Source organism: Muntiacus reevesi, chromosome 4, assembly GCF_963930625.1.
Source record: "Muntiacus reevesi chromosome 4, mMunRee1.1, whole genome shotgun sequence".
NCBI classification, from domain to species: domain Eukaryota; kingdom Metazoa; phylum Chordata; class Mammalia; order Artiodactyla; family Cervidae; genus Muntiacus; species Muntiacus reevesi.
In genome coordinates this window covers 117,098,228-117,122,575 of record NC_089252.1, presented here as the reverse complement: position 1 = coordinate 117,122,575, position 24,348 = coordinate 117,098,228, and the positions used below count along the sequence as shown (strand labels likewise).

General features: G+C 69.2%; 1 protein-coding gene across 2 annotated transcripts in view; it reads left to right on the top strand.

The window, feature by feature from the left end:
• Positions 1–18,638, top strand: part of EEFSEC (eukaryotic elongation factor, selenocysteine-tRNA specific) — a 109,008-nt gene extending 90,370 nt beyond the window's left edge. Inside the window, exons 5-7 of one of the 2 annotated variants that reach the window (XM_065934035.1) lie at positions 1,683–2,324; positions 6,462–6,618; positions 18,259–18,638. In XM_065934035.1, the coding sequence (XP_065790107.1) occupies positions 1,683–2,324; positions 6,462–6,618; positions 18,259–18,446 (987 nt within the window). In that variant the 3' untranslated portion in view covers positions 18,447–18,638. The remainder of the gene's footprint in view (positions 1–1,682; positions 2,325–6,461; positions 6,619–18,258) is intronic. The other variant, XM_065934036.1, reaches the window with a different exon arrangement.
• Positions 18,639–24,348: the final 5,710 nt, after the last annotated feature.

Here is a 24,348-nt window from a genome sequence, read left to right as displayed (position 1 = left end):
CCTTCTTCCTGGGTTCATGGGGGGGCCCACCGCACAGCCCCCGGCACCGCCCCGGGTCAGCTGGTTGGGTGGTCTGGGGTCGGGCCGGGCACCAAGCCTGCCTCGAGGTCCTGGAGCTGGTCAGCCCAAGTCTCAGCCTGTTTGCCTTGTGACCTTGGAGACCTCAAAATCTCTGCTTCCTCATCCATAAAATTGAATGGAAAAGTAGTGACCTGCCTCGTAGGGTTTTATGAAGAATAACTGACCCAGAGGATGGTAAGACTTGTGTATTAATCAGAAAGGGCCAAACTGCTTAGCCGGCACGAACTTGAGTTTGAAAAAGTGTTGGCTTGCTCAATGGTATTCCTCCTCCCCTCCCCGTGGAAGCTTCAGCTGCCAGGGAGACAGGCCGCGGCGCTGCAGGCCGCTGGCCCTCCCAGGAACCGCGCCGGGGGCCTTCCTGCCCCAGGAGACGGCACCCCCGCCCCCGCCGCCCCCTTCTCCTGCCTCTGCGGCTGTCACGGGTCCTTCCGCGTGTTGTGGGCGCGTCCCCCGTGGAGGCTCAGGTGCCCCCGCACACACGCTGTGGCAGTCACGCTGCAGGGACGGGACCCTGCGGAGGGCGGTGAGCGCATCGCGGGGCTGGGGAGGGCCCGTGGGGCGGCCGGGCAGGGCTGGTGTAAGGTGACACCCTGCGGTCACGCGGTCACCCCGCGCTGCATTCCTGGAAGGCCGCGTCCCGGCGCCCGCGCGGACCGTTCGGGGTGCCTCGTGTCTCTGTCTGATTGATCTTGACGGTGGCTCTTGACACCGTGCCTCTCACTTTCTCTGCCCCCTGACCTCCTGGTTAGGTGGTTAATGCTCTTTAAACAAACACTGGCGTTTCAGGCTCCGCAGGGAAGGACCAGGCTCCAGTAGCTCTCGCCAGCCCAGCACCCCACAAGGAGGGGGAAACGGGGGTTCCACACCCCGACCTCGGAGACCGGGCGCCCGCAGCCCCCAGCCCGAGGCCCCAGCATCATTCTGCGGCGTCGTTTCCTCCAAGCAGGGCATGAGCAACGCGCAGACTGTGGGCGTCAGTCACACGTACCTACACACAGGACGCCACGTGTCTGTTCTGTTGATGTTCACAGGCGTCGTTACTGTGAACGCACCCCTAGTGCTGTTTCTGGGTGCTGCGTTCTTTGCGGACACAGCTGGTCCTGTCCCCACACCCAGGACAGCGCCCAGAACAGCGCCCAGCACACGGCGGCCCCGGGCCCGTGTGTCTGGTGAACGAGGAGCAGCGCAGCCCGCAGGCTGGCGGCGGGCGGGTCCGAGTGGGCAGGGGCGGCACGGTGGGCGGCGTGGCCGGGAGGCGCTGGGGCAGTGCTCTGCCCACGGGGCTCTGGGCAGCCGTGTTTGTCCTGTACTTTTGAGGCGGCCGGGCAGGGCCAGGCAGGCGGGGGAGGCAGGCTGGACCGAGGGCTGGGGAAGAAAGTGCAGGACGGAGCCTGGGTGGGTGGCGAGAGGGGACCCCAGTGGTGCAGTCAGGCTGCAGTGGCCACCGCCCACAGCCAGGCCTGGGCACCCCGTGGACCTGCTCCGTGTGGGGGCGTCTGATCGGGAGCCCATGGCTGCTGGCAGCCCTGGGACACGGACTGCTCCGCTGGGCCCCCCGCCCCAAGGCACAGACTCAGCGCCCCCTCTCTTGCTCCGCCCAGGTGGTGAGGAAAGTGAAGTCCATGCAGATGTTCCACACGCCCGTCAGCTCGGCCGTGCAGGGGGACCGGCTTGGCATCTGCGTCACCCAGTTCGACCCCAAGCTGCTGGAGCGTGGCCTGGTGTGCGCCCCCGAGTCCCTGCACACGGTCCATGCGGCCCTCATCTCCGTGGAGAAGATCCCCTACTTCCGGGGGCCCCTGCAGACCAAGGCCAAGTTCCACATCACCGTGGGCCACGAGACGGTCATGGGCCGGGTGATGTTCTTCAGCCCCGCGCCCGACAGCCTCGACTGCGAGCCCGTGCTGGACTCCTTCGACTTCTCCCGCGAGTACCTCTTCCAGGAGCAGTACCTGTGCCCGGGCCCGGCCACGGCTGAGGCCAACGAGAAGGCGGGCCAGGGCTTGGCGGGCCATGGCCCCCGGCAGCAATGGGCCCTGGTGGAGTTCGAGAAGCCCGTCACCTGCCCGCGGCTCTGCCTGGTGATCGGCTCCAGGCTGGACGCCGACATCCACACCAACACATGCCGGCTGGCCTTCCACGGCGTCCTGCTGCACGGGCTGGAGGACAGGAGCTACGCGGAGAGCGCCCTGCCCGCACTGCGGGTGTACAAGCTGAAGCAGAGGCACGGCGTCGTGGAGCGGGTGAGCACACCGTCCTGCCGCGCCTATGGCCCTCGGCCGGGGAGCTGGGGCCACGCCCTCCGGCTCGGCCGGTGCAGCTGGTCAGCGCGGGCGGGCGGCTCCTCGGGCGGCCCCCCACCATCAGCTGTCCCCGCAGCCCCACCTGGGAGACCCGCCCGCTGGGCCGTAAGCAGATGCGCGTGCGGGCCACCCTGTCCCTGTGGCTCCCTGGCGTCGGCCCCGGGGGTCAGGGATGGGGGTAGGGGTGGCCTGGGACCCGACCGGTGTCCACAGGCTCAGAGCCGCACGCTGAGACCCCGGCACCAGGGATCTCGGGCTCCCGTGGGGTCTGCCCGAGGCCTCCGCAGGCCCCGTGGTCCTGACCCCCGAGTGGCAGAGGAGGCTTGGCTGTCCTGGTGCAGCCCTGAGTGTGTGCAGACACGGGCGATGGGCGGGGTGTGCAGGGCCCTGGAGCCCGTGACTGCAGGCCCTGTGGCCTCGTCTCCGACCCCTGTGGCCTCGTCCCCTGCTTGCCCCCAGCCCTGACCCCCAGCGGCCCTGGTGCACCACCGCCTGGGTGCCCCACACTGGAAGGCGTGGTGCTGTCTTCACCCTGGCTGCCTGCAGACCAGTTTCAGTGAGAGTTGGCACAGCAGGGCGTTGGCGAGTCTCTCTTCCTCAGGTTCCTTGCTGGAGAAACGGGGGCTGTGCACCCCACCTCAGGGCCGCGGGCGGGGGGCCGCCATGTGGGCAGGGCCGGCCCCGAGCACCGGGCCCCGTCTGCCCTCTTGGACTTCCCTCCTGGCGCAGCTGCCCGGGTCCCCAGCTGGCACCTCTCTCTCCGCCCTGCCGGGGTCAGCCTGGGTGTGTCGGCCCCCTGGGCCTGGCCCCTGCTGGCGCCGGACGGGCAGGGCCTGCGGGCTGGGCAGAGGAGCCTGCGGCATCGGCCCAACCAAGTGTGGACGCGCAGACGCCACCGGGCACGCTGGCCAGCTTTGAAGTCCGGGCGGCTCTGCCGCGGCTCCCGGCTCGCCCCGCTCCACTGGTGATGGCGTGCTAATTGTGCCCGGGGCCCCAGGGAGCACGCCGGCCCGGACGCGGGCGGCCTGAGACTGCCTCTGGCCAGCGTGGGCCCTTTGCTGCCCAGCAACGCTGCCCGCGGCCCCCTGGCCCCACCTGGCTCCCAGGCCGCTCGGGGAAATGGAGACTCTTCCTGGAGCCACAGCTGAGCAGAGCCGCCCTCGGGGAGATCGGACGGCCGCCCGCGAGTGCCAGCCCCGCCCAGCGCCTGGGTCTCTCCAGCCTTCCCCGTGGCGCCTAATAGCCTGTGCCTCTTAGCTCCCTTTTGAAAATGGTTTTTTCTGTGTAGGCAGAGGGTCAGGGCGGCTGGCCACGGGGGAAAGCACTGGCTCTGGATCCGATGTCCCGAGCAGGCGCTGGCCTGACCCGGCCATGGACCAGTCACCCCCGCCCCCAGCACAGAAGCTGTGGCCTCTCTCACAGAGCTGGTGGAAAGCTGGTGAGGGCCCGCGTGGGAGGGCCTGGCCCGAGAGGTGAACCCGGCCCACGCGCGGTGCCCAGCAAGTGTCCACCTGCTTCTCGTCCTGGAGCGCGGTGCTCTGGTGCCCCTTCGCCCACTCGGCGCCCAGCGACGGGACAGTCAGGGAGGCAGGGCCCGTGAGCTGGGGCCGTGGACACCGGGCCTGTCCCTGCTGGCCAGCGCCCTGGGTGCTCGGCAGGCCTTGGTCTTGAGGAGTGGGCCTGGGCATCCGGTTAGTGGGCGTTCGGGCCGGAGCCGAGCCCCCGAGACCCCTAGAAGCCGCCCGACAGCGTGAGGTGACCTGAGGGCCAGTCTCCAGCCCTGGGTTTGCCCGGGGGGGTTACATGGGACCAGTCGCCCCCAGAGACGCTGCGTCTTCCTTACGACCCCCTCGCCGGGGACACGCGTGTCCTGTGCCCCAGGAGGGGTGCCGAGCCCGGGGAAGGGCCTGGCTGCCCCGCCTGCACTTGGGGAAGGCGCAGTCACGGCAGCGTGTTCCTTAGGCTGGAAAGGATGGGCGTCCGGGGACCTGGGCGCTGCCGGTCCTGGTGGCTCTGAGGGCCCACTGGTGGCAGGGGTCTCCCCGGGGGCCCTCCCAGTGCGCGTCCTCTGCGGGCCAGGCACTTCACCCTTCTGGCCCCGGGCCATCAGAGGAGCGTCCACCCCTGCGCCCACTGCAGCCCCCAGCTTCAGCTTCTGCCGGCCGAGGTTCTGGCCCCTGGGTGCTTGTCTGGCTACCAGGTCTCCCCCGTTCTGGTCGACACCAGCATCCCCTCCTGACAGTAGCCCTTCCAGGAGAAGCCCCCGAGGCTCAGCAAGGCCCCGGGCACAGGCTGCAGGGCCTGGGGAGGCGGAACAGGCCCCGTTCCCGTGGCCGCCCCCGTCCCGGCGCCCGTCCTCCGGTTGGAGTGAGAACAATCGCCTCAGGACTCGGGCAAGTCCCAGGCCGCGCCGCAGAGCCGGCCCAGAGACACACGCGCGTGACAACGTGATTACATATGCCGCCAGCCAAGTCCCGCTCGGGGGCCGGGGCAGAGGGCACGCGCCCGAGTGGACCCCGTGTGAGGCTCGCTGCGCTTGGGGAGCGGCCCATGGCCGTGGGGCTGACCGGCCAGGTGGGTCCTTGGTGGATGCTGCGGCCCCTCGGAGCCGTCTCAGTGCCAAGGCTCAGCGCGGTCCCCGCCCAACATCCCGGGGCGGACTGAAGGGGAAGCCGGCCTCCCCGTGGGACGGGCTGGTGTCTGATCCCCGAGGGCTCTGCTGAGGCTGGGAGCGTGTGGAGATGAGCTTGCCCGCCACCTGCAGGAGGCCTCACCATCTGGCCCCAGGGGTCAGTGAACGCTAGTCCTGCAGCAGAGGTTTGCTGGGACCCACGGCCACACCCCGTCGCTGCTGGAGGCTGTGTTCCGGGTGCAGGGGCTGCCCTGGCCCCTCAGGGCTCCTGGCGGGTGTCTGTCTCCGCTGTCATCAAGCTCCGCATCCGCAAGCCGCTCAGACTCTGTCCCTGAGCTCGGGAAAGCCCTTGCAGACGAGTGCCTGCGGGCCCGCGGGGCTCTGAGGGCCCCCCTCTGGCCAGCAGCCTCAGCAGCGAGGCCGAGCTCGGGACCGGCCCCTGGGGGGGTGACGCGCACGGCTGGTCCAGACCCACGGGTCCGTTTGGCTGTTGTCCTGGCCCTGCTGGTGACCGGGCCCCCTGCGAGGCTGGGACCGGGCTTCATGCAGGCCCTTCCTTGGGGGCTGCAGCTGGGGGCCTGCGGAGGCGACAGGCACCCTCGCCCTCCGAGGCTGGTGACGCTTGCTCACCCAGACTCCCCGCTTCTGGGGTCAGAGCAGCCGCTCTGTGCAGTCCACGCGCCGCGAGCCCAGGACCCCTCACACAGCCTTGCTGGCTGCCACGCGGAGGGCAGGGCCGGGTCTGCGAGCGCGAGGGCACGGAGCAGTTCCCGTGGGGGTGAGGCTGACGGCTCTCTGCGTGGCCCGTGGACCGTCCACCCGTCACCCGGAGGGGCGGGGCGCACATGCCTGGTATTTGGCTGGTGAATCTAGCAGGGTAGGGTGTGTTTTTCTGAAAGGTTGTTAGGGTAAATGGGGCAGTTTCTGCTTTTCAGAGCAGCCCACCCGGGTCCTTGGTCAAATCTTGGCATCATGGGCAGGAGTGCGATGCTCCTGAGCCTGGCTCGTGGGGCCCCGGGAGGAGGTCCCCACTGACCGCACAGCCTGCCTCTGTGTGCTGCCCGGGCCGTGCCCGGGGCCAGAGGGCAGGAGGGGACTCCCTGGCACCCCGAGGCCCGGTAGAGCTGGTGCTCACACACACACACACCGCTTCCCCCTTCTCTGTGGAGGCTGTGGAGTGGACCCGGCAGGGGGCTGGGGCTGCGAGGTCGCCAGAGCACGGGTGGGGTGGGCTGGGAGCGGACGGCACCCCCTGGGCCTTCCTGAGGAGCTGTCGGCTCCAGGACGGGCGGGCGGGGTGGCTGTGGGCGCCCGTCAGCTCCGCGTGTCCCTGCGGGTGGCGGGGCAGGGGGCCGATCGTCGGTGGTGACGCAGGCCAAGCGCACGTGCGCGTGGCGGCCAGCCTTCCCCCGGCACTGACGCTCTCCCCGGGCGGGTGGGCGCAGGTGCTGGACGACCACAGCGTGATCGGCCGCTCCCTGTTCAAGAAGGAAACCAACATCCAGCTGTTCGTGGGACTCAGGGTGCACCTGTCCACCGGCGAGCTGGGCGTCATCGATAGCGCCTTCGGACAGAGCGGCAAGTTCAAGGTCCACGTCCCTGGTGAGTGTGGTTCTTTCCTGACGCTCGCGGGTGCGGTCACCCTGCCAGGCTAAGCCCGCGGGGCCTCGTGGCCTCTGCTCCCACCGCGCTGTGCCCGAGAGCCAGTGGGTCCTGGACACGGCGGCTGTGGGCACTGCGTCTGGTCTGAGCGCCCAGGGCGTGTCTGCCAGCCCACGCGGGGCATGGAGCCACTCTGACCAGCAGTTCGGGGGTGACCGGCAGCTCGGGGGGCACGTGGCTCCCTGGGGTCGGGGTTGCCACCCCATCCCTGCCTCCCACTTGGTCTGAGGCGGGCCAGGTCTCCGTTGGGTCATGGCGCGCGTCTGCTGCCTGTGGTCCCACTACTCTGGGACGGTGGCCTGCAGTGGCGGATGGGCCTCCCGCCTGCTCCGCAGGCCGGGAAGGAGGCTGGGGAGCCTTCTGGGTGTCCTGTTCCACCCCAGGCCCAGGCGTGCTGGGCCTCACCTGGGACTTTGCAGCCCACAGGGCCAGACCGGGCATCGGAGGCTGGGTTGCAGGTGCGAGGGAGATGCTCCTACTCGACGGGAATCAGGCCCGGGAGTCAGATTTCATGTGATGTAGTTTATGTAGAATTTACTGATGAAAGCCTGGAACGGTCTGAACTGCAGGAAACCTGTCTCTGGGCTGGGTTTGGCCACTGCGACCCGTGACGCCTGCTTGAACCTCAGGACCGACGCGGGGGCCTCAGGGCTGCATGTCCGTGGTGAGCAGCGCCCTGTGGGGCCGTGGATACTGCCCCCTGAGACCCTGAAGCGGGACAGGCTTGCGGGGCGGCCCCTCCCCGTGACACCTGAGGAGCTCCCCCAAGTCCGGGGGCTCACGGTTGAAGGGCCCGCGTTGACAAAACTGCGCCTTCTGAAGGGCCCCATCCGTCCGGCCTCCCTGCGTGGGTGGTGAGGGTGGGGGACGTTGCCGGCGGCGACGAGGACCCCCATCCAGCTCCGCATCGCTGGCACCCGGTGACCCTCCCCGGATTCCAGGTGGCGCCTCCAAGGGACCCGGAGCCTGGCCGTGGGGTCAGCCCGGGGTGGGAGCCTGGCGGCACCAGAGGCAGGTGTCGACTGGGTTCACGTTCTCAGCACCCCCTGGACGATGGTCTGAGCAGGCGCAGGCCGCCGCGGCACAGGCGACCGTGTGCGCAGAGTGGAAGCTCACGCTGGTGCCGGGGGCGGGGGGCCTGGCGTCCTGGTCACGGGTGTGGCCGTGTCCCTGCAGGCTTCACTCAGCGGGCTTTGGGTTTGAGATAAAACTGTTTTCTCTCCTGTAAGATGCGCCCTCCCCGCGCACACCATCCCGGACGCCGCGTCCCGCCTGCAGACACCGCCTGCCGTGGATCCTCGGGCACCCTCAGGAGCCTGTGCCTGGGACGGCCCCTTGGGGCGCCCGCCCCCCGGGGCCAGGCCAGCCTTTATGAAGCACTGCCGGCTGCGTGTGAGCCGGTTCCCAGCCCAGCTAGCCCGGGAGGCAGGAATCAGGGCTCCCGCAGAGAGCTAGGGCCCGCGGTCTGTCAGACCCGCCCTGAAATCCTGCTGGAATTTTAGCATTCCTGAGCCTCGGTTTCCTCGTCTGTGAGATGGGTCTTTTGTGAGGGTTTTTTTCTTCGCAACCTTTTTTAATAACTTGATCCTTGGGGGAAAGTGGAAAGAAAAGCGTCCTGAACACTCACGCTCCTCAGATCTCACACCTGTGGCACGAGCTGAGTCGCCCCGTCCGCCCCCGCCCCCCGTGCACCCGGGGCGCCTGGAAGGGCCCCTCCCGGGAGCAGGAGCCAGCAGGACGGTGCCCGGCCTGGAGCGTCACGTCCCCGGAGGAGCCCGGGGCTCCCGGGGGAGCTGGTCCCCCCGCGGGGGGCCGTGGCCGGAGCAGGCGGGGGCAGCGTGGCTGACATCTGACGTCACCTTTGAAAGGACTCGGAACATGAAGTCGCATGCAGCCGCATTGCCCGACTGCGTGAAAGGCAAGTCCTGCAGAGAAGAGAGGAGGAGCCGAGTGAGGACGTTGCGGCGGGAGACTGTGGGCGGCTCTGGTCCTCTCTGCTTTCCTCTGGCACGCGGCGTTCACTGAACCAGCCTGGTGGGTGCGTCTGCGACTCTGGGCCAGAGACAAGGAGACCACCCACCCAGCTCAGACGCCTGCACCGAGCCCAGACCTGGGCCACCCTCAGCACGTTCCCAGGGGCCACGGGGTTCCCAGGGTCACGGGAGGCAGCCCCTGCCGCCCCCGGGCCCCACCATCGAGAGGCCGGGGAGGCAGTGAGGGTCGCGGGCTCCTCCCGCCTGGAAGGATGAGTAACCCTTTGCTGGACCGAGGGCAGGGCCCACGGGCCGCGAGCCCCACCTCTAGGGCAGCGCAGGGGGCCGGGGGCTGGTGAGAGCCGTGGGAGGGAAGTGGGCGCACTCCAGAAGGGCACCCCTGCGCGTCTGAGCAGAGGCGGCCAGGGTTTGGGGGGGTGTGGGGTGGTGCGCGGGGAGGCTGCACACCCCCCGGGGAGCCCCCGCTACGTCCCGGCGGGCTGGAGAGCCTCTGCCCGAGGCCCAGGCAAGCCCCACCCGGGCCAAACCCGGCTGCATCAGGGCAGGGACCCCAGGCGGATCCCCGGGCGGTCAGCAGCCTCCCACCAGGTCCTGTCCCCGGCCGGCCGAGGAGACTCCAGAAAGCGGCCTGGCAGGGAGAAAAGAGGGCTGCGGGCAGGTGAGGGGGGAGCGCTGAGGCTCCAGAAAACCCCCGTGAAGGGAAACAAACCATCCCCCCCTGGCGCCTCGCCCGCGGGCCTGTGCGGCTCTGGCTCCGTCCGGGGCGGCAGCTCGGGCCCGTCCCGAGCCAGCCCCACGCCCCCCTCTCCAGAGCATCCTGACCGGGGGGACGTGTCACAGAGCGCGGAGCCCTTGGGGTGCCTCTTCTCCCCAGAAGAATGGCCCGCCTCCTACCTCTTTGGCTGGTGAAGCACTTCTAAGCAATTGTAAAAATTATATGAACCCCATCGAAGAACTGTTACAACAATGTTTATACCCGGTATTTGAAACAAAGACAATGATATTATAAATAATTGTAGATGATGAAGATAGGCAAGAAAAAATAACATCATTAAAAGAATTTTACAAGACGGACCGTTCACAAAGATGGATGGAGTAACACAATACGGTAAAAATATCTGCAATTAACATAAACATGGCCCCATGGACAGAAACCATCTGCTGGCCCCGCGCCCGGCCGGGCCCCTGGTCACCCCACGGGCCGTGCCGGGGCTCCTGTGCCCAGCAGGCCGGGGCCGCTTGGGAGGCCGCCCAGCAGCGCGAGAGCCGGGGCCGAGGGCTGTGCTCTCCCCGGCCTGCCCCGGCCAGGGCCAGCCCCTCAGTGTCCCCAGAGCGCCCGATGCTTCCTCCCAGCTGCTAGATGCGGGCTGTTCCCGGGGGTCGGGGACGTGTCCGTGGCCTCTGGGGTCACTCCGGCAGCGTGTGGTCGCAGCATCGCAGGCTGGGGCAGCAGCCCGCCGCCTCCTCGCCCACAGCGGACGGACGGCCCCCAGCAGACTGGACCCCACACCCTTTGGCCTTTAACCAGTGTTTGATGTGCTAAAAAAAAGTTTATTTTTAACCTGGAAAATCTTTGGTCACAAAGAAGAAAAGAGACTCCCCCGAAACCAGCGAGGTCAGAAGAGACTCCCCTGAAACCAGCAAGATGCTCGAGCCCTGCCCCCAGCCCGACCGGGAACCCCCCTCCCGCGCACCCCCGCGCCCCCTCCTGCGGCCGCGTCCCTGGCGCAGGCCTGTTGCCGCAGTTTCTGTGGCTCCAGCCTGGGTCTCGCAGGAGGGACCCTCGTGATGCTGCGTCCCCGAGGGGTCCCCACCGACCCACCCGCCCGCCACCCATCTGAGCTCAGGTGGGCATTTCCCGGGTTCGCATCACAGAGGATGCGGTCGGTGGGCTCCGGAGCTGCGTCCTCAGCCTGGCCTCTTGGAGGCCCAGCTCGGCCCTAAGTGTCAGGCTGTACGGGAAGACCAGGGCGGAGGGCAAGGGGACAGCCCAGCATTTAAGCGGAGACTGGACTGCTGTTTGCTACACCCCATCTCTGACGCCAGCCCCTGTCCGTCTGTAACGGGGTCAGAGCACCTTGGGCCCTGGGAGCGGAGGAACGCGCGGCTCTCGTGGGGGAAGTGCCATCTCCATGTGACCCGGCCTGTGATGAAGGGCTCAGCCCCAAGCAGGGGGGTCGTCCGGGCCTCCGTCCACGAGCTCAGGACGGAGCTGCTGCCAGAGCCAGCAGGGCTGCTTTGGGCACCCTGGCTGTGTGCCCTGAGGCTGGGCCGCCCGTCTCTTCCCCTGACCAGGCTCACCCCGCTTCCCGGACCTGAAGGACAAGTCTGGCAGCCTTTGGCCTCCTGGTGGCCCTGGGCCGACCTTGAGGGAACCGTCCTCCCCACAGCCCACTGGGGGTCGGGGCCTTGCCTGCCAAGGGCAGAGCCTACAGCCACCGGCAGGCCCATGGCTCGGGAGGAGGGTGCGGGCCTGACCGCCGCCTGAACCCAGGCTCAGGGTCCTCTCCCCGCAGCCCCAGGCCCAGCCAGCAGCCCCCAGCCGGCAGGAGGTGTGCGGGCTGGAGGTCCGCCTGGTGTCTGAGCGTGTGCGTCTGCCAGTGTGTGCCCGTGTGTGAGCCTCTGCCCGTGTGAGTGAGTCTGTGCTCCTGTGTGTGAGTCTGTTCCCGTGTGAGTGTGTCTGTGCCCGTGAGTGTGAGTCTGTTCCCGTGAGTGTGAGTCTGTGCCCCCGTGTGTGTGTCTCTGCCTGTGTGTGTGTGTGTGTGTCCGTGAGTGCACTCGTGTGTCTTGTTTTTTCATAGAAGGGGGGTGACTGAGAGGCCAGCTTCCTGACAGGGCAGTTGTAAAACATTCATAAAACTTTTATTGGACTTGCCACCCTTCCAGATAAATATTTTTCGATTTTATGGGCTTGTTTTAGGGCCCTAAGCTTAATCATGGCTTTGTAGCTGCTTTAAAAAAAATTAATTATTGTTTTGGCAGAGGGAGCCCCCGCCCCCACCCCACCAAAGCCGGCCGCTCTCTGCACTCATGAATTCCTGCCTCTCAACTCTTGCCCTCGCCCCACGCACCCTCGCAGCGCGCTGGGGTGAGCCTGGACGCGGAGACGAGGGGAGCTCACGCCTGTCCTCGCCGCCGCCCCGGCCTCGGGGGAGGGCGGTCGGTCCGGCCCCTGGCGCCCACGGTGGGACGGGCTCGGGGTCCCGCTGGGCACCTGCCCCCCGCCCGGCCGACGCGGGTGGGTTTGCACAGCCCCCGGCTCCTTCCTGCCCCTCGCGGGCCCCCAGCTCTCTGCTGCCGCTGCGTCCTCCCCACGGCAGTGATAGCTGTGTGCCCTGCAGAGGGGTTCACGCACACCGTGTGCAGGCCAAGGGCGAGCCCGGCTCTGTGGGCACTCACGCGTGCCCGGCAGGGCTGATGGGGTGTGCCCGTCCGTGCTCCGCGCTGTGCAGACCGCGCTTGTCGTTGGGCACTGTCCTGAGTGCTCCGCATCCCGTGAGCTCCCGTGGGCCCCGTGACGGCCCTGCCAGGGTGAAGAGACGGGGCACAGAGGGCGGGGGCCCCCTCTGCGGCCACACGGCCGACCCAGCACGGCCGGGCCCTTGGCCACCGCTGTCGACTGCGAGGGGCCCCACAGGCAAGCCTGAGCCCCTCCGGGTGCCGCACCTGGATCGAGCCCTGCGTGGGGGGAGCGGCTGGCCCTGAGCCCGGACGCAGGCCAAGGCTGTCCCAGCGCCTTGCACCGCTGGTCGCCAGCGCGGTGCGTCCAGGGACACTCTGGTGACAGAAACGGCAGCGCCAAGGCCCAGTGCGGCCGTGGGGGCCTGCCCTCACGCTCTTTGAGACCGAGTGGAAATGCAGACTCGCGTGTCCGGGGCCCTGGGTTTGAAAGTGGCTGAGTGATCCAAGCAGTTAAGAGACGCCGTGGAGGCGGTCTGCTCCCGGGCTGCCGCTTTTCTTTCTGGTCTCTGATGAGAACACGAGCCCCAGGAAGGAGCCCCAGATGCCTCTGCACAGACGGGGCCACTGCACCCGGCCAGGGGCAGCCTTCTCGGAGGCGGCGGCACTGAGCTTCACTTGAAGGAGGCGGGGAGACGGCCTGGGGAGCGCTGTTCCAGGCTCTGCCACCCAGAGTATGGGGCTCGAGGGGACGCTGGGTGGGGCGCGGGCGCCTTCTGAGTGGCAGGATCGGAGGTGACTGGGGGTCCTGGCTCCAGGAGGAAGGGCTGACCCAGGGCGGAGGAGCGGAGAGAGGAACAGAGATCAGGCCAGACGCGGCGACCAGGTGACGTGCGGGCAGGGGGGCCAGGACGTGCTGAGAGGCAAGGGTCACCACCCGTGCCAGGCCCCCAGTGACCCTCGCGGTCACGCGGCAGACGGCTGTCAGAGCCGCGCCGTGGGGATGCGCTGACCGCGCCACCAGCCTTGGAGGGCACACTGGGGCGCCCGAGGTGAGGGCTGGTCCCCCCAACACCTGCCTGCCCTGGGCCCGCGAGAGCCGGCCAGCCCGCTCTGCCCCGGCCAGGGAGGCTGGGCCCCGGGGCCCCTGCTGTCCGGGCGGGAGTGTGGACAGACCCGGCTGTCACCCCCAAGCCCCCGTGGCAACCGGGACTCCAGCAGCGGCGCCCGCCCGCCCACGTTGGAGCCGGGGCCGGTGCGCGATCAGGCCGCCACACGTGGGCCCAGAGCCGACCACTCCAGCCTCTGTGCCCCGTCGTTACCCCGGACGGGGCTTTTTCCCGACTCATAAAAATGACAGTTTTAATACGTGGAATTTTTTTTTTTTTTAAGAAAAGCAATATGAAGAAGACTTTTATTGTCAATAAGCTCTACCTTTTAAACCAGTTATCACAGTTTCTGCTCTAGGTATTTTAATTGAAGATTAACTGCTGTTAGTGGACGCGTTTAGGGAGTGAGTGTCTGGAGTGTCCAGATTCAGCTTTCTCGCCGAAGGGGACCGTGTTGGTGGGGCCGCCAAGTCCCGGGCCCGCACCCACCAGCCTCAGGGGGCTGTGGGTGGAGGAGGCCCCCGCAGGAGGGTTCCTGGAGGCAGGGCCGGCGGGTGTGTACCCCCAGCTGGCTCGTCCCGACCCAGGAACCCCCAGCTCAGAGCCGGGGGGAGGCCAGCGCGGCCGCCAGGAGCTGACCAGAGCCTCCGCAGCAGTGGCCCTGTGTCCGGGGTCCCCCGCTGGAGGCGTGTGCATGTGTGTGCGTGTTCTCTGCAGACCAGGCCGCCTCAGGACTGCTGTGTGTGTCGGGGGTGGGGGGGTGTGTGGGCAGGGGTAATGGGGGCTGTGCCGGGACGGGGGCCTGGCAGGGGTGCAGAAGGGCCTGGCAGGGGCAAAGCCGCGGGCGTGGGCGCACAGGTGTGCAGGAGACAGCTGGCACGGCCAGGCTGGAGAACTTGGACGCCGGCCTGAGGAGCGGCTGAGCATTTCTGAGAGGGGTGCTCGGGTCTTTGTTCTGGAAGGATCTCTGGCTGCCGACCCAAGGGCAGATCAGAGAAGGAGCTGGCCTGAGAACCTGGAGGCTTGTGCCAGGAGGCCGGTCCCGGGCCTGCTCCGCCCCCGCGCTGGGGCGCCCACCGCCATGGCGGGGTCCAAGGCCCGCCTGGGGCTCCGGGCTGCAGCCCGGGAACAGCCCTGTCACGCCTGCCCTGGCCAAGGGGGGCGGGAGCCGTCGCTGGTGTTGGGGGCTCCCCGGGCGTGGCGCAGCCCCGCACCAGCTGTGCCTGTTCCAGGCGACCTCGGGCGCCTCTGCCCCGGCCGCCCCATGACCCACCCTCTGTCTGATGCTCACAACCAAGTCATTTCCTGTTTCAGCATGGTTTTCTTTTTCACTTTAAAACAAAGTCCTTCCTTCCGCACGGCACCCTGCTTTCCCTCCCCACACACCCCCGGTCGCCAAAGCCTTAGCTGCATTGTAATTTCAATTTACACAGTGTGGGGAAGATTTCTGCAAAGGGTCCTTTTTTGTTTTTGAAGAATTCATCGTTGCTGCTAAGAAGCTTAATATAAATTAAAGGAGGAATTAGGCAACATTAAGACATCAAAATGCGGGCGCCCACTGCCTCGCCTCCGCCCATCAAAGCGCCTCGTGGACCCGTCGAGCGCGGGAGCCTCAGTCGGGCCGCTCCCGGATGGGCCTGTCGCTGCCGCCGCCCCGATTCCCTCTGTCGCAGGGACAGCGGAGCACACGTCTGATAAAAGCTTAATCACCTTATCTTTTTAAAGCAAATTGCATCTTTGTTTACATACGGGGTCCATAGCAGGAAGGGAAAGGAGGGAAACCAGGCCCCCTCCGCCCAGCCCACCACGCTCGAGGCTGGGAGCGCACGTGAGCAGCCCGGCCTCCTAGAGGAGGCGTCCAGAGTCTCCATCCCCCCGAGTCGGGGTTCGGCAGGGAGGGAGCCGGGGGTGCCAGTCCTCAGGCGGCTCTGCCCTGCCCGCCCGCCCGCGCCGAGCCCACTCGCCTCCCACGCTCCACCGCACTCCTTGGCCCAGGTCAGCCCCAGCCTCAGCCACACCCGCCCCGTCCAGAGTGGGGCTCCGGCTGAGCTCCCGTCACCCCACGGCATGACCCCCACAAAGCCCCCCACCCCGGCCCCGGCGTCTCACCTCTGCCCAGAGCTGCTTACCCCAGGAATGGCTGGAATGGCTGGACTGGGGCCGCCGAGGGGGGCCGCCGAGGGGGCCGCTGACCCCCAGCTACTTGCAGGGCTCGGTTCCCACTGGAGGGTGCGGGCCGCCCACCAGCGTGGAGGCCCCTCTCCGGGGCTGGCCCCTGACATGAAAGCCACGCCAGCAGCTGGAGGCAGTTTGGCGGCTTTGATGGCCGTGTCGGGGCGGCACCCACGGCCCGGCCTTGGGAAACAGCACGGCCACATTCTTCCCTGATTACCGAGCCCAGCCCGGCCAGCGGCCTCCGGTCCATTGTGCCTTTGTGTGGGGCTGGCGCTCGGTGAGAAAGGCCAGCCTGGCCCTGGGAGAGTGTCCCCAGGGGAGGCCGCGGGGAGCAGCGTCGCCCCCAAGGTCACACCCGCCGCCCCCAGGCCGCCCGGCCACTGGTCGGGGGTGGGGCAGGCCGGCCGGGCTCTGAGAGTCCCCAGGTTTAGGGATAAGGGGGAGGGTCACCCTGAACTCACGGGGTCCCCAGGTTTAGGAAGAAGGGGCAGGGTAACCCTGAGCCTGGGTTCGGGAGCTGCGTGAGCCTGGAACCTGGCGGCCCTCCCTCCTGCCCCCCGCCGGCCCGCGTCACGGGCAGGGCCCCTTGCCGCGTGGGCAGCGTTTCCCACTGGGTGGTCCCCTGGTCTGCTGCCCTGCAGACCCAGGCAGGACCCCACTCACCCTCTGTTTTCATCTGACACACCCGCTTGCACCCGCAGGCCAGAGTCCTGTCCCCGCCCTTGCCCCCAACAGGCCGCTGGGGAGCTCCGGCCCCTTCTCAGACCCGAGCTCTGAGGATGCCCCCTCACCCCCCCCCGTGTCCCCAGGCCAGGAGGACTGTGTTCAGGCTTCCAGGTGACCACCGACGCCCTGACCTGCCCTCAGTCCACGCCACTGGCCACTCGGCCGCGGGAAAGGCCCCCGCGAAACAAGGCGGTTCCGGGAGCATTGCCAGGACCCCAACAGCCAGCTGCCCCCGCGGACCATCTCTGCCGGTCGGCGTCCCGGCCTTGGGTCCAGGCCGCCCCGTAGCGGAGCAGAGGGAAGCAGGGCCGGTGCCTCAGGACGGCAGATACACAGCACGTCCTCGCCCACGTCCAGTGGACTCGCGGCCCCGCTGCTCGGGTCGGCACGAGGTCTGTGCCGTGTGTAATGAGAGCCCTCGCGGCGAGATGGCCCGCAGATTGGGCCGTGCCTGTCTCCCCACCGGGCACGGACCCGGGAGCCCCCGCCCCTGCAGCCATCAGACCTCGCGGCACCAGAGGGCCAGGGCGCCCGTGCCGTCTGCCAGGGTCTGTGCCAGCCCCCGCCCTGCAGGAGGAGCCCGGAGGTGGAGGGCACCTGCCGGCCTGGCGCCTGCAGGAGGGCTGGCCCGGGGCCCTTCCCACGCCCCGTGCCCTGGCCCAGGGCCTGCGGTTCCACAACCCGCTGCCCAGCAGGAGCCTGGCTCCCCGGGGCAGCGGGCCCCTCGGCCACCCCATCCCGGAGCCTCGTCGGCTGAGCGCCCAGCCTCCCGGCGGGTGCAGGCTGAGGTGGGCGGTGGAGAGGCGGACGGAGCCCCTGTGCAGGGGCAGGGCCGCCCCGACCGAGTCTGCGGTCATCCCCATTCCAGGTGCCCGCGGCTGCAGGGCTGGGCACCGCTGCCCCTGGGGCAGGTCCGCTGCGGCACCATTTCCCACAGTCGGCCTTGGGTGGACGCCCCCAGCTCCCAGTGATGGGCTGGGGGCGGCAGCCCGCATTCAACCCCAGATGTGGCCCAGAGTTCACACACCCCCCAGCCCAGCCCCCTCAGACCCCGCTCCCCACGGGCATGCGGGGGGCATGGGGCACAGGGGTCCTCCTGGTGTGACTCAGGTGGGCGCCCCTGCTGGCTCCGCCCCTCAGGGAGCCAGTCAGTGCCCGGGCGGGGCGGGGTCCGGGGGCCTGTGGCCGATAGAGGCCCTCGGTGTGTGTCAGGAGCGAGCACCGTCCTGGGGCACGCGGCCTGCCGGGACCCTCGCTGCCCAGAGGGGCGGGCACAGCTCCTCCCACAGGCACCCGGCAGGGTCACGGAGCTCACAGGAGGGAGCGACTGGCCTGAGGTGCCCGCTGGTGTGGGGCTGGCCCGAGCCTCGGCCGGCCCCCCAGGGTCTCGGTAGGGTGGCCCCCGCCCGTGGCCCACGAAGAGACTGCCTCCTGCTGCCCCCAGGCAGGCTCCTCGTAAAGACAAGCCCTGCAGGAAGGGGCCCTGGCGCTGGGGCGGGCAGGGCATCCGTGCCGAGGAACAGCGTCAGCCGTCGTGAGCGTGGCGAGGGTCCAGGACCGGCCTCGGGGACAGAGAGCAGTGGGTGGGGGGGGCGCCAGCAGGAAGCGAGCTCTGCCGTTGCTCAGCCAGCAGGGGAGACAGCGGGTCTGCACCGGCGTGGGTGCTTAGAGGAACCAGGGAGCCGTGGGGGCCGCCCCACTCGGCCTGCAGTCGGGGGACGGCGTCGGCCAGCACCCAGGGAGGGGGCGCCAGCCGGAGCTGCACGGCCCCTCCTTCCGCCCTCCAATCCACCGGGGTCCTGGGGCAGAACGCTGCTGCCGCCCGCAGAGTCGCCGCGGGCACGCCCTGGGTGGGAGACTGTCTCAGGTCTCGGGCGAGAGTCAGCGTGAGCGCCCGGGGCAGCGGGCCATTCATGGCAGGAGAGGACGTGGCCAGCGAGCGCAGGGCTGCCCCAGGGGCCTGGGTGCAGGGTGGGCGCTGGCAGTGGGCTGGGAGCCGGTGGGAGCCTCGCTGAGCCCCAGGCCAGAGGGGCTGGTGGCCGGACCAGCATGGGGGGGTGCGGGATCGCAGGAGGGGTGGGCCCGGCCGGTGCTGGGGTCCTGGCTCCATCGGGGGCGGGGTCACTGCAGAGTCGGGGACCCAGTGGAGTGACGGGCTCCCCCTCTGTGCCTCGCAGGTGGCCTGAGCCCCGAGTCCAAGAGGATCCTGACGTCTGCCCTCAAGAAGCGGGGCCGCACCGGCCGGGGTGAGGCGGCCAAGCCGGAGGAGGCAGAGCGGCCGGAGCCCGCCCAGCCCGTGGGCCTCAGCCTGTCCTTCAAGCGCTACGTCTTCGACGCCCATAAGCGCATGGTCCAGTCTCCCTGAGTGCCTGCCGGCCCCCCAGACCCGGCTAGGCCGCAGTGCCAGACGTGCCTCTGCCTCTGGGCGCCCCCCGGAGGCCCTGGACGGGCTCTGTGCCCGCACCCCCGTGCCGCTCGCCGGAAGAGCCGTGTCGAAAGGGTCACGGGGTCCCAGGCTGCCCAGCTGGCAGCTGCAAATAAACACCCATGGCTCCCACCTGCTGTGCTGGCCCCTCTGCTTTCACGGGCGCCCCCTCCCTCCCAGGGCACACGTCAGTGGGGCCGCCAAGGCTCCTGACGGGTGGGCTGGGGCGTCCACGAGGCGTCAGGTCCTTGGGCCGCCTGGGTGGCCCCGGATGTCCTGGACCTTGAGAGAGCAGCCACGTCCAGGGAGGGCACGTCCCGGAGGAGCACCCGTGGGGTATCTGGGAGCCGCAGGGGCCAGGCCAGTGCCATGGGGCTGGAGGCAGGCTGGGGGTTGTCCCCACACGCCAGGACTAGGAGCTCTCAGGTAGGTGCAGAGCCCCCCAGAGCCCCACAGAGCCCCCCAGAGCCCCCCAGAGACCTGCAGAGCCCCACCCGGCCTCCTCTGCCCCCTGCAGCCCTGCCGTCCCTGCGGACACTTCACAGGGCATCCAGGCATTTACAGACGTCTGCAGGACAGACAGATGCTGCAGCAACCCTGTGTTTGGCCTGCGGGTAGACACAGAGGCCTCGCTTTTACCCTGGTAATCGGTGCATCATGCTTTAATTTGCAAACACGGCATTAAAAGTATTACCAGGACAGGTTGTGATCAGTGACTAGGGCCTGGTCAGCCCTGAGCCAGGGCCCTGGGAGGGCAGGGTGCCGTGGGCCTGCGGACCCGCGCGCATGGCTGTGCCAGGCGGGAGGTCAGCGTCCAGGACGGTAGCAGAGGGCCGGGCAGGCAGGGAGGGTCCAGACCCGGCCCCCACGTCCCAGTCGAGAAGCCCCCGCGGACCGTCACCGACTCCCCCGTGCCGCCAGACTCCGGGCCCTGCTCCCATTCAGCCCCCTGCTGCCTGCACGCGTCTCCCCAGGACGGGGTCCCCAGGGGTGACTTTGGCAGAGGTCCCGCGGCCCCCAGACCGGTGCACTCCAGGGGAGCAGCGGCCCCAGGCGGGAGGTGGACTCGGGCGGGGCCGCTGAGGCACAGGGCGGGGGCCCCCGGCCACGGCGTGCAGCTCCGGAGCAGTGTGCCTGCCTGCGTGGTCCGCGGCCCGGGAGGAGACGCTATCAGGCCTGGCATCGGTCGAAACCCGAGCGCCCCAGCCGCGTCGGCCGGGCACAGCCTTCAAAGGGGGCGCACGGCAGGCGGGCGGGCAACTGGGGGCGGGCACCCTGTGCTCCTGCGGGCAGTGCCTGCCTCCCGTGGCTCCGGGCACCCTCAGACCTTCTGCGTCTCAGGAAGAGAGGGCCCTGCGGAAGCCAGTGCCATCTGCACCCGCCCCCACCTGCCGGGTGCCCTGGGAAGCAGGGGTGCAGTTTAGAAGTGGGGGCCGCCCATGCACAGTGCAGCCGGGCTTTGCACCCAGGGTCTGGATGTCCCCAGAGGCCCCCACCCTGCCCTAGCACCTCCGCTGCGGCCTCAGAAAGAGCTGCCCGCAGGGAACGGGCCAGGGGCAGGCGTCCTGCCACAGACTCGCTCGGCGGGAGGGGCAGCCGTGATCCGCAGGCCCCCGGCTGGCTGGCGGGACTAATGCACCAGTCGGGCGATAAGGCTTATCTGGAAGCGTCTCTGGAATCGAGACTGATGGAAACAGGCTTCTGGGTTAATACAGTTTTGACAGATAAAGTCTCCTCGACGGGAAACCCCGGGGGCCAGGGCAGGCAAGGGGACAGCTTCTGTCCTCGCCGGCCCCTGCCAGCTGGCAGTGCCCCGGGGCCCGTGTCTGGGGGGTGCCCCGTCCGGGGGCCCTGCCCGTCATGTCGTGGGAGCGGGGTGACGAGGCGGGTGTCAGGTCCAGTGCGCACAGGGCAACAGCGTTTCCAGGCCAGCTTGTCCCCGGGGCCCGGTGGGGTGGGCGCGGGGACTCACCGCCCCACTGCACACACCCGAGCTTCCCCGAGGGGGCCCAGGCCTCCTCACAGCGGCTGGAATTTCCAGGCTCCCTTCTGGGGCTCAGGACAGTCCTGGCCACGGCCTCCCAGCTCGGAACTCAGCCGTGTCTGTCCCCCTTGGCTGTGTGAGACGGGGTGAGGTCACGTCCCCCAGCCCTGGCTGGGCCCCTGGGAGCCTCCACAACGGCAGTTCTGATTAAAGAGAGTAATTAGCGTTTGGCTGATAATGGAGCAGGGCCACTCAGCCAGCCCAGCCAGGGTAAGGGGTGCCAGGCGTGGGGTGCCGTGCCCCCCGGGGCAGCTGACCCCAGCCCTGGGCCTGCGGCCGGGCAGGAGACGGGGGCGCAGCCGTCGAGGCAGTGAGAGTGTCAGCTCAGCGTTCAGAGAAGCCCCCAGCCCCCAACTCCACACCAGCTCTGGGCACCCCTCACCAAGCCCCAGGCCCTCCCGGGGGGCAGGGGCCTCTCTGGTTGGAAGCGGACCCGCAGGGCGGGCTGGTGATGGGCCAGCAGGGGCAGAGCTGGGCAGGGGGTGGGGGGCGTGCAGGCTGAGGCCGAGTTCCTGGGGACGGGGTTGTGAAGATGCCTGGGGCTGGTCACTGCGCACTCACTGGGCACCTGCCGCATGCCAGACTCAGCGGGCGGGGCGGCCCTGTGCCCCCAGCCCCCCGGGCCGGCAGGTTAGAGGTCGTGCGCCCACGGGGTGTTGCTCAACGCCGTCCCCCCGCTCCGTTATCACCAGCTCTGTTGGGGAGACAGCTCGGCAGAGAGAAACGGCCGCTTCCTGCGGCCACAGCTGGGCTGCAGATAAAGGGCAGCCGGGAGCCTAGCCGGCCACCCGGGCTGCCTCCCACCTGATCCCCCGGGGGCGCCCACAGACTCAGCCCGGGCCGCAGCTTCCCACAGCCACACCCAGCGGGGCACCCGCCTCCCAGCCACGGCCGCAGCCTCTGAGCCCACCCTGCAGCCTCGGGGGGCCGGGGGAGGTGGGGGTGGGCCAGCCAGACACAGGACCCGGGCTTCCCCGGAGCCCCAGGCAGGCCCTGGGGGCCCAGCTTCCCCGAGGCCTCCAGCCGGCCCCCGAGCACGCCGACCCCCACTTCAGCCCAGGGTCCCGTCCAGGCCTGTGCAGGCAGCCCAGAAGGAAGGGCCGCAGCCAGGCGGGGCGGGGGGTTCCATATGGCCTCTGTCCTTGGCACCGGGGCAGATGTCTGCCCCGAGGTGGGGCCCCACAGTGGCAGGGGTGCGGGACTCCTGGGCGTGCTGAGCCCAGCCCCATGGCTGCCAGATGTGGCACCCAAGGGTGGGGGGTGGGGGACGAAGCCAAACGGGAGAGGAGGGAAATTGGGGTGTGCTCTGCAGGGCTTGGGGGGGCGGGCGGAGGGGATCTGGACGTGACTGGAGATACTTAGCCAGGATGAGTCCGGCGGAGGCGGTGGGGCCCCCCGGGGGGCAGGCAGGGTGGGCAGACTGTTGCGCAAGGGGCAGGGACCGGCCTTAATCAGATGTGGGCCTCTGGTCAGCGGCGCCTCCTGGTTCTCAGGGCTCGGGGAGTTGGGGTGCCCCCACCGCGATACCTGCCCGTGCGGGGGGGGATCCAGCCGGGGGCAGGCTGGGGAGCAGAGACCCCGCTTCCTGGGCCCCCTCCTCACAGGGAAACAGAGGCAGACGGGGGTCCTCTGCCCCTCAGGGCGAGTCCCGGCGCAGAGTGGGGTCTGGGTGCGCGGGTGGACGCCGGGTGGGCCGCTGATAAGGAGAGACAGTTGTCAGAGTCACAGGGCGCCGCTGATAAAGAGACAAGCATCTCCCGGCGGGCGGAGGCGCTGGGAGGGGAACCCCCAGGGGTGCCCACAGCTCGGGTGGAAACACTGAGGCTGTCGGGCCGGCAGGGCCCCCCCACCCGCCCCCGGCTGGAAACCCTCACAGCAAAGCCGGGGGCCAGGCCTGGACAGGGGCGGCCAGCCTGAGGCGCCCCCAGGCACGAGTGTGGACGTTGGCGACTCCCGAGGTCACCCTGGGGGCAGGGCTGAGCCGGGACCCAGGCCCACGCTTGAGGCTGCAGCTCAGAGGCCCCCGGGGCGCTGGGGACGGGGAGCTACAGAGAGAGTGAGAAGCGAACAGAGACAAACAGCAGGAGAGAAAGAGAGATGGACCCCAGGGGAGACAGTGGGGCGGACTCTGAGAGACGCAGAGGGCCAGGGCGCCCCGAGAGCTGATTGCGCCCCGGGGAGGGCCCCGAGACGGTGGGGGTGCGGGGCCTGGGGCCGGCCCTGCTCCGATTGGCCGGGGCTGCCTGCAGTGGCAGCCCGTAATTGATTCCCTGGGAGGACGGGGATCATTTCCATGCAGAGAATTAAGATTTTCTTCCAAGATGGAAATAAAGATTAATTTGCAATTTCCTTCCTCACTGCACACAGGAGCGCAGCTCTGCTGGAGGCGGGCTTAAGCGGGCAGGTGGGCCGGAGGGGGGTGGGCGGGGGCGGCCTCCCCGGGGAGAGCGGCCTCCCGTCATGGCCAGGGGCGAACGAGCCCATCAGGGCCCCGAGGGGCGGCCTGTCCCCCGAGGGCCCCCGGCTCTGTGCCCCTTGCTCACGGCACCCCCACCTCCGGGCCTCCATTAGCCGCACCAGGGGCACCAGCCAAGCCCAGGCCAGGACCCAGACCGGGCCCCCCGGAGAGAAATGCTGGGTCCCCACGGCCTCCAGCTCTGCACCCTCCACTGGGGCCCAGGGGCAGAAGATGGTAGCCCGGGCGCAGACGCCAAGGACACCACACCCAGGTTCCCGAGCCGGGCATCCCAGGCTTGTCCCCGACCAGCAGGGCACGGGGGCCATGCCACGCCCTCCGGCCTGTCCAGGCCCGCTCCCTGCCTGCACAGCCTCTGAGCGAGCCCAGTCTGCCTGGGCCGAGGCCCACCCACAGCTGGGCCCCATGACCCCAGGGACCCCGTGAGCGGCCCCAGCACAGGCCAGGGGCTGGCGGTCTCGGCCGCGTCTCTGTGGTCCCCTGGGCAGTACCCCTGGGGGCACCGAGAATCTGACCTCGGGCTCTCGGCCATGTGCAGCCCTGAGTCCTGCTGCGCTTGCCTCCGCTCCCTGCCCACCCTGCGCTGCCTGCCTGGCGGCCCGCTGAGGGCCCCGCGCCCCGGGGTGTGAGCCGCCGGAGCTGGTCCATCGAGGGCCCCGCGCCCCGGGGTGTGAGCCGCCGAAGCTGGCCTCCGCGCCTTGTGCCAGCCTCTCCTGACGGTGACCTCTGCATGACCTCCTCCAGCACACGAGAGGCGGGAGGAGCAGCTTTACGAGCGGGAGGCGGGCGCATTCCTCCCGGGTGCAGCCCTCCGGCCTTCGCCTATCTCCCCATCGCCACAGGACTGAGGGGCCGGTTGCCCCTGGAGCCCCGAGCACCCCTCCCCAGCCCACCTGCGGACACCACGTGTTCCAGAGCGGGCACGTCACCCGGCCTGCGCGCCCGGGCCCTCTGGGCCAGGCGGGGCCCACTGCCGCAGCCTCTGCTTGCACACCTCCAGACACGGGGCGATCCGCCCCCAGCCGAGACAAGCAGTCCCTCACGGGGGGACTCCGCAGGCTCCAAGTCTGCACCTGCAGCTCCCTGCCCCCAGGGCTGGCCTGCGGGGTGGCGTCCCCCAGCCAGTACCCCCGAGAAGCCCACCCTGCCCTCATCCCTCCGAGACGCCCCGACTGCCATTGGCCACTGCCTGAGGCTCTTTTCCTCATTGATTCCTTCGGCCAGTAACAGGACCAGGGTCTCCTGCGTGCTGCCCGGGGCCTCGGGGCCTCTTGGAATGGCCTGCCCCCTCTGAGGGGCACCAGGAGGGCGGGGACAGCTGC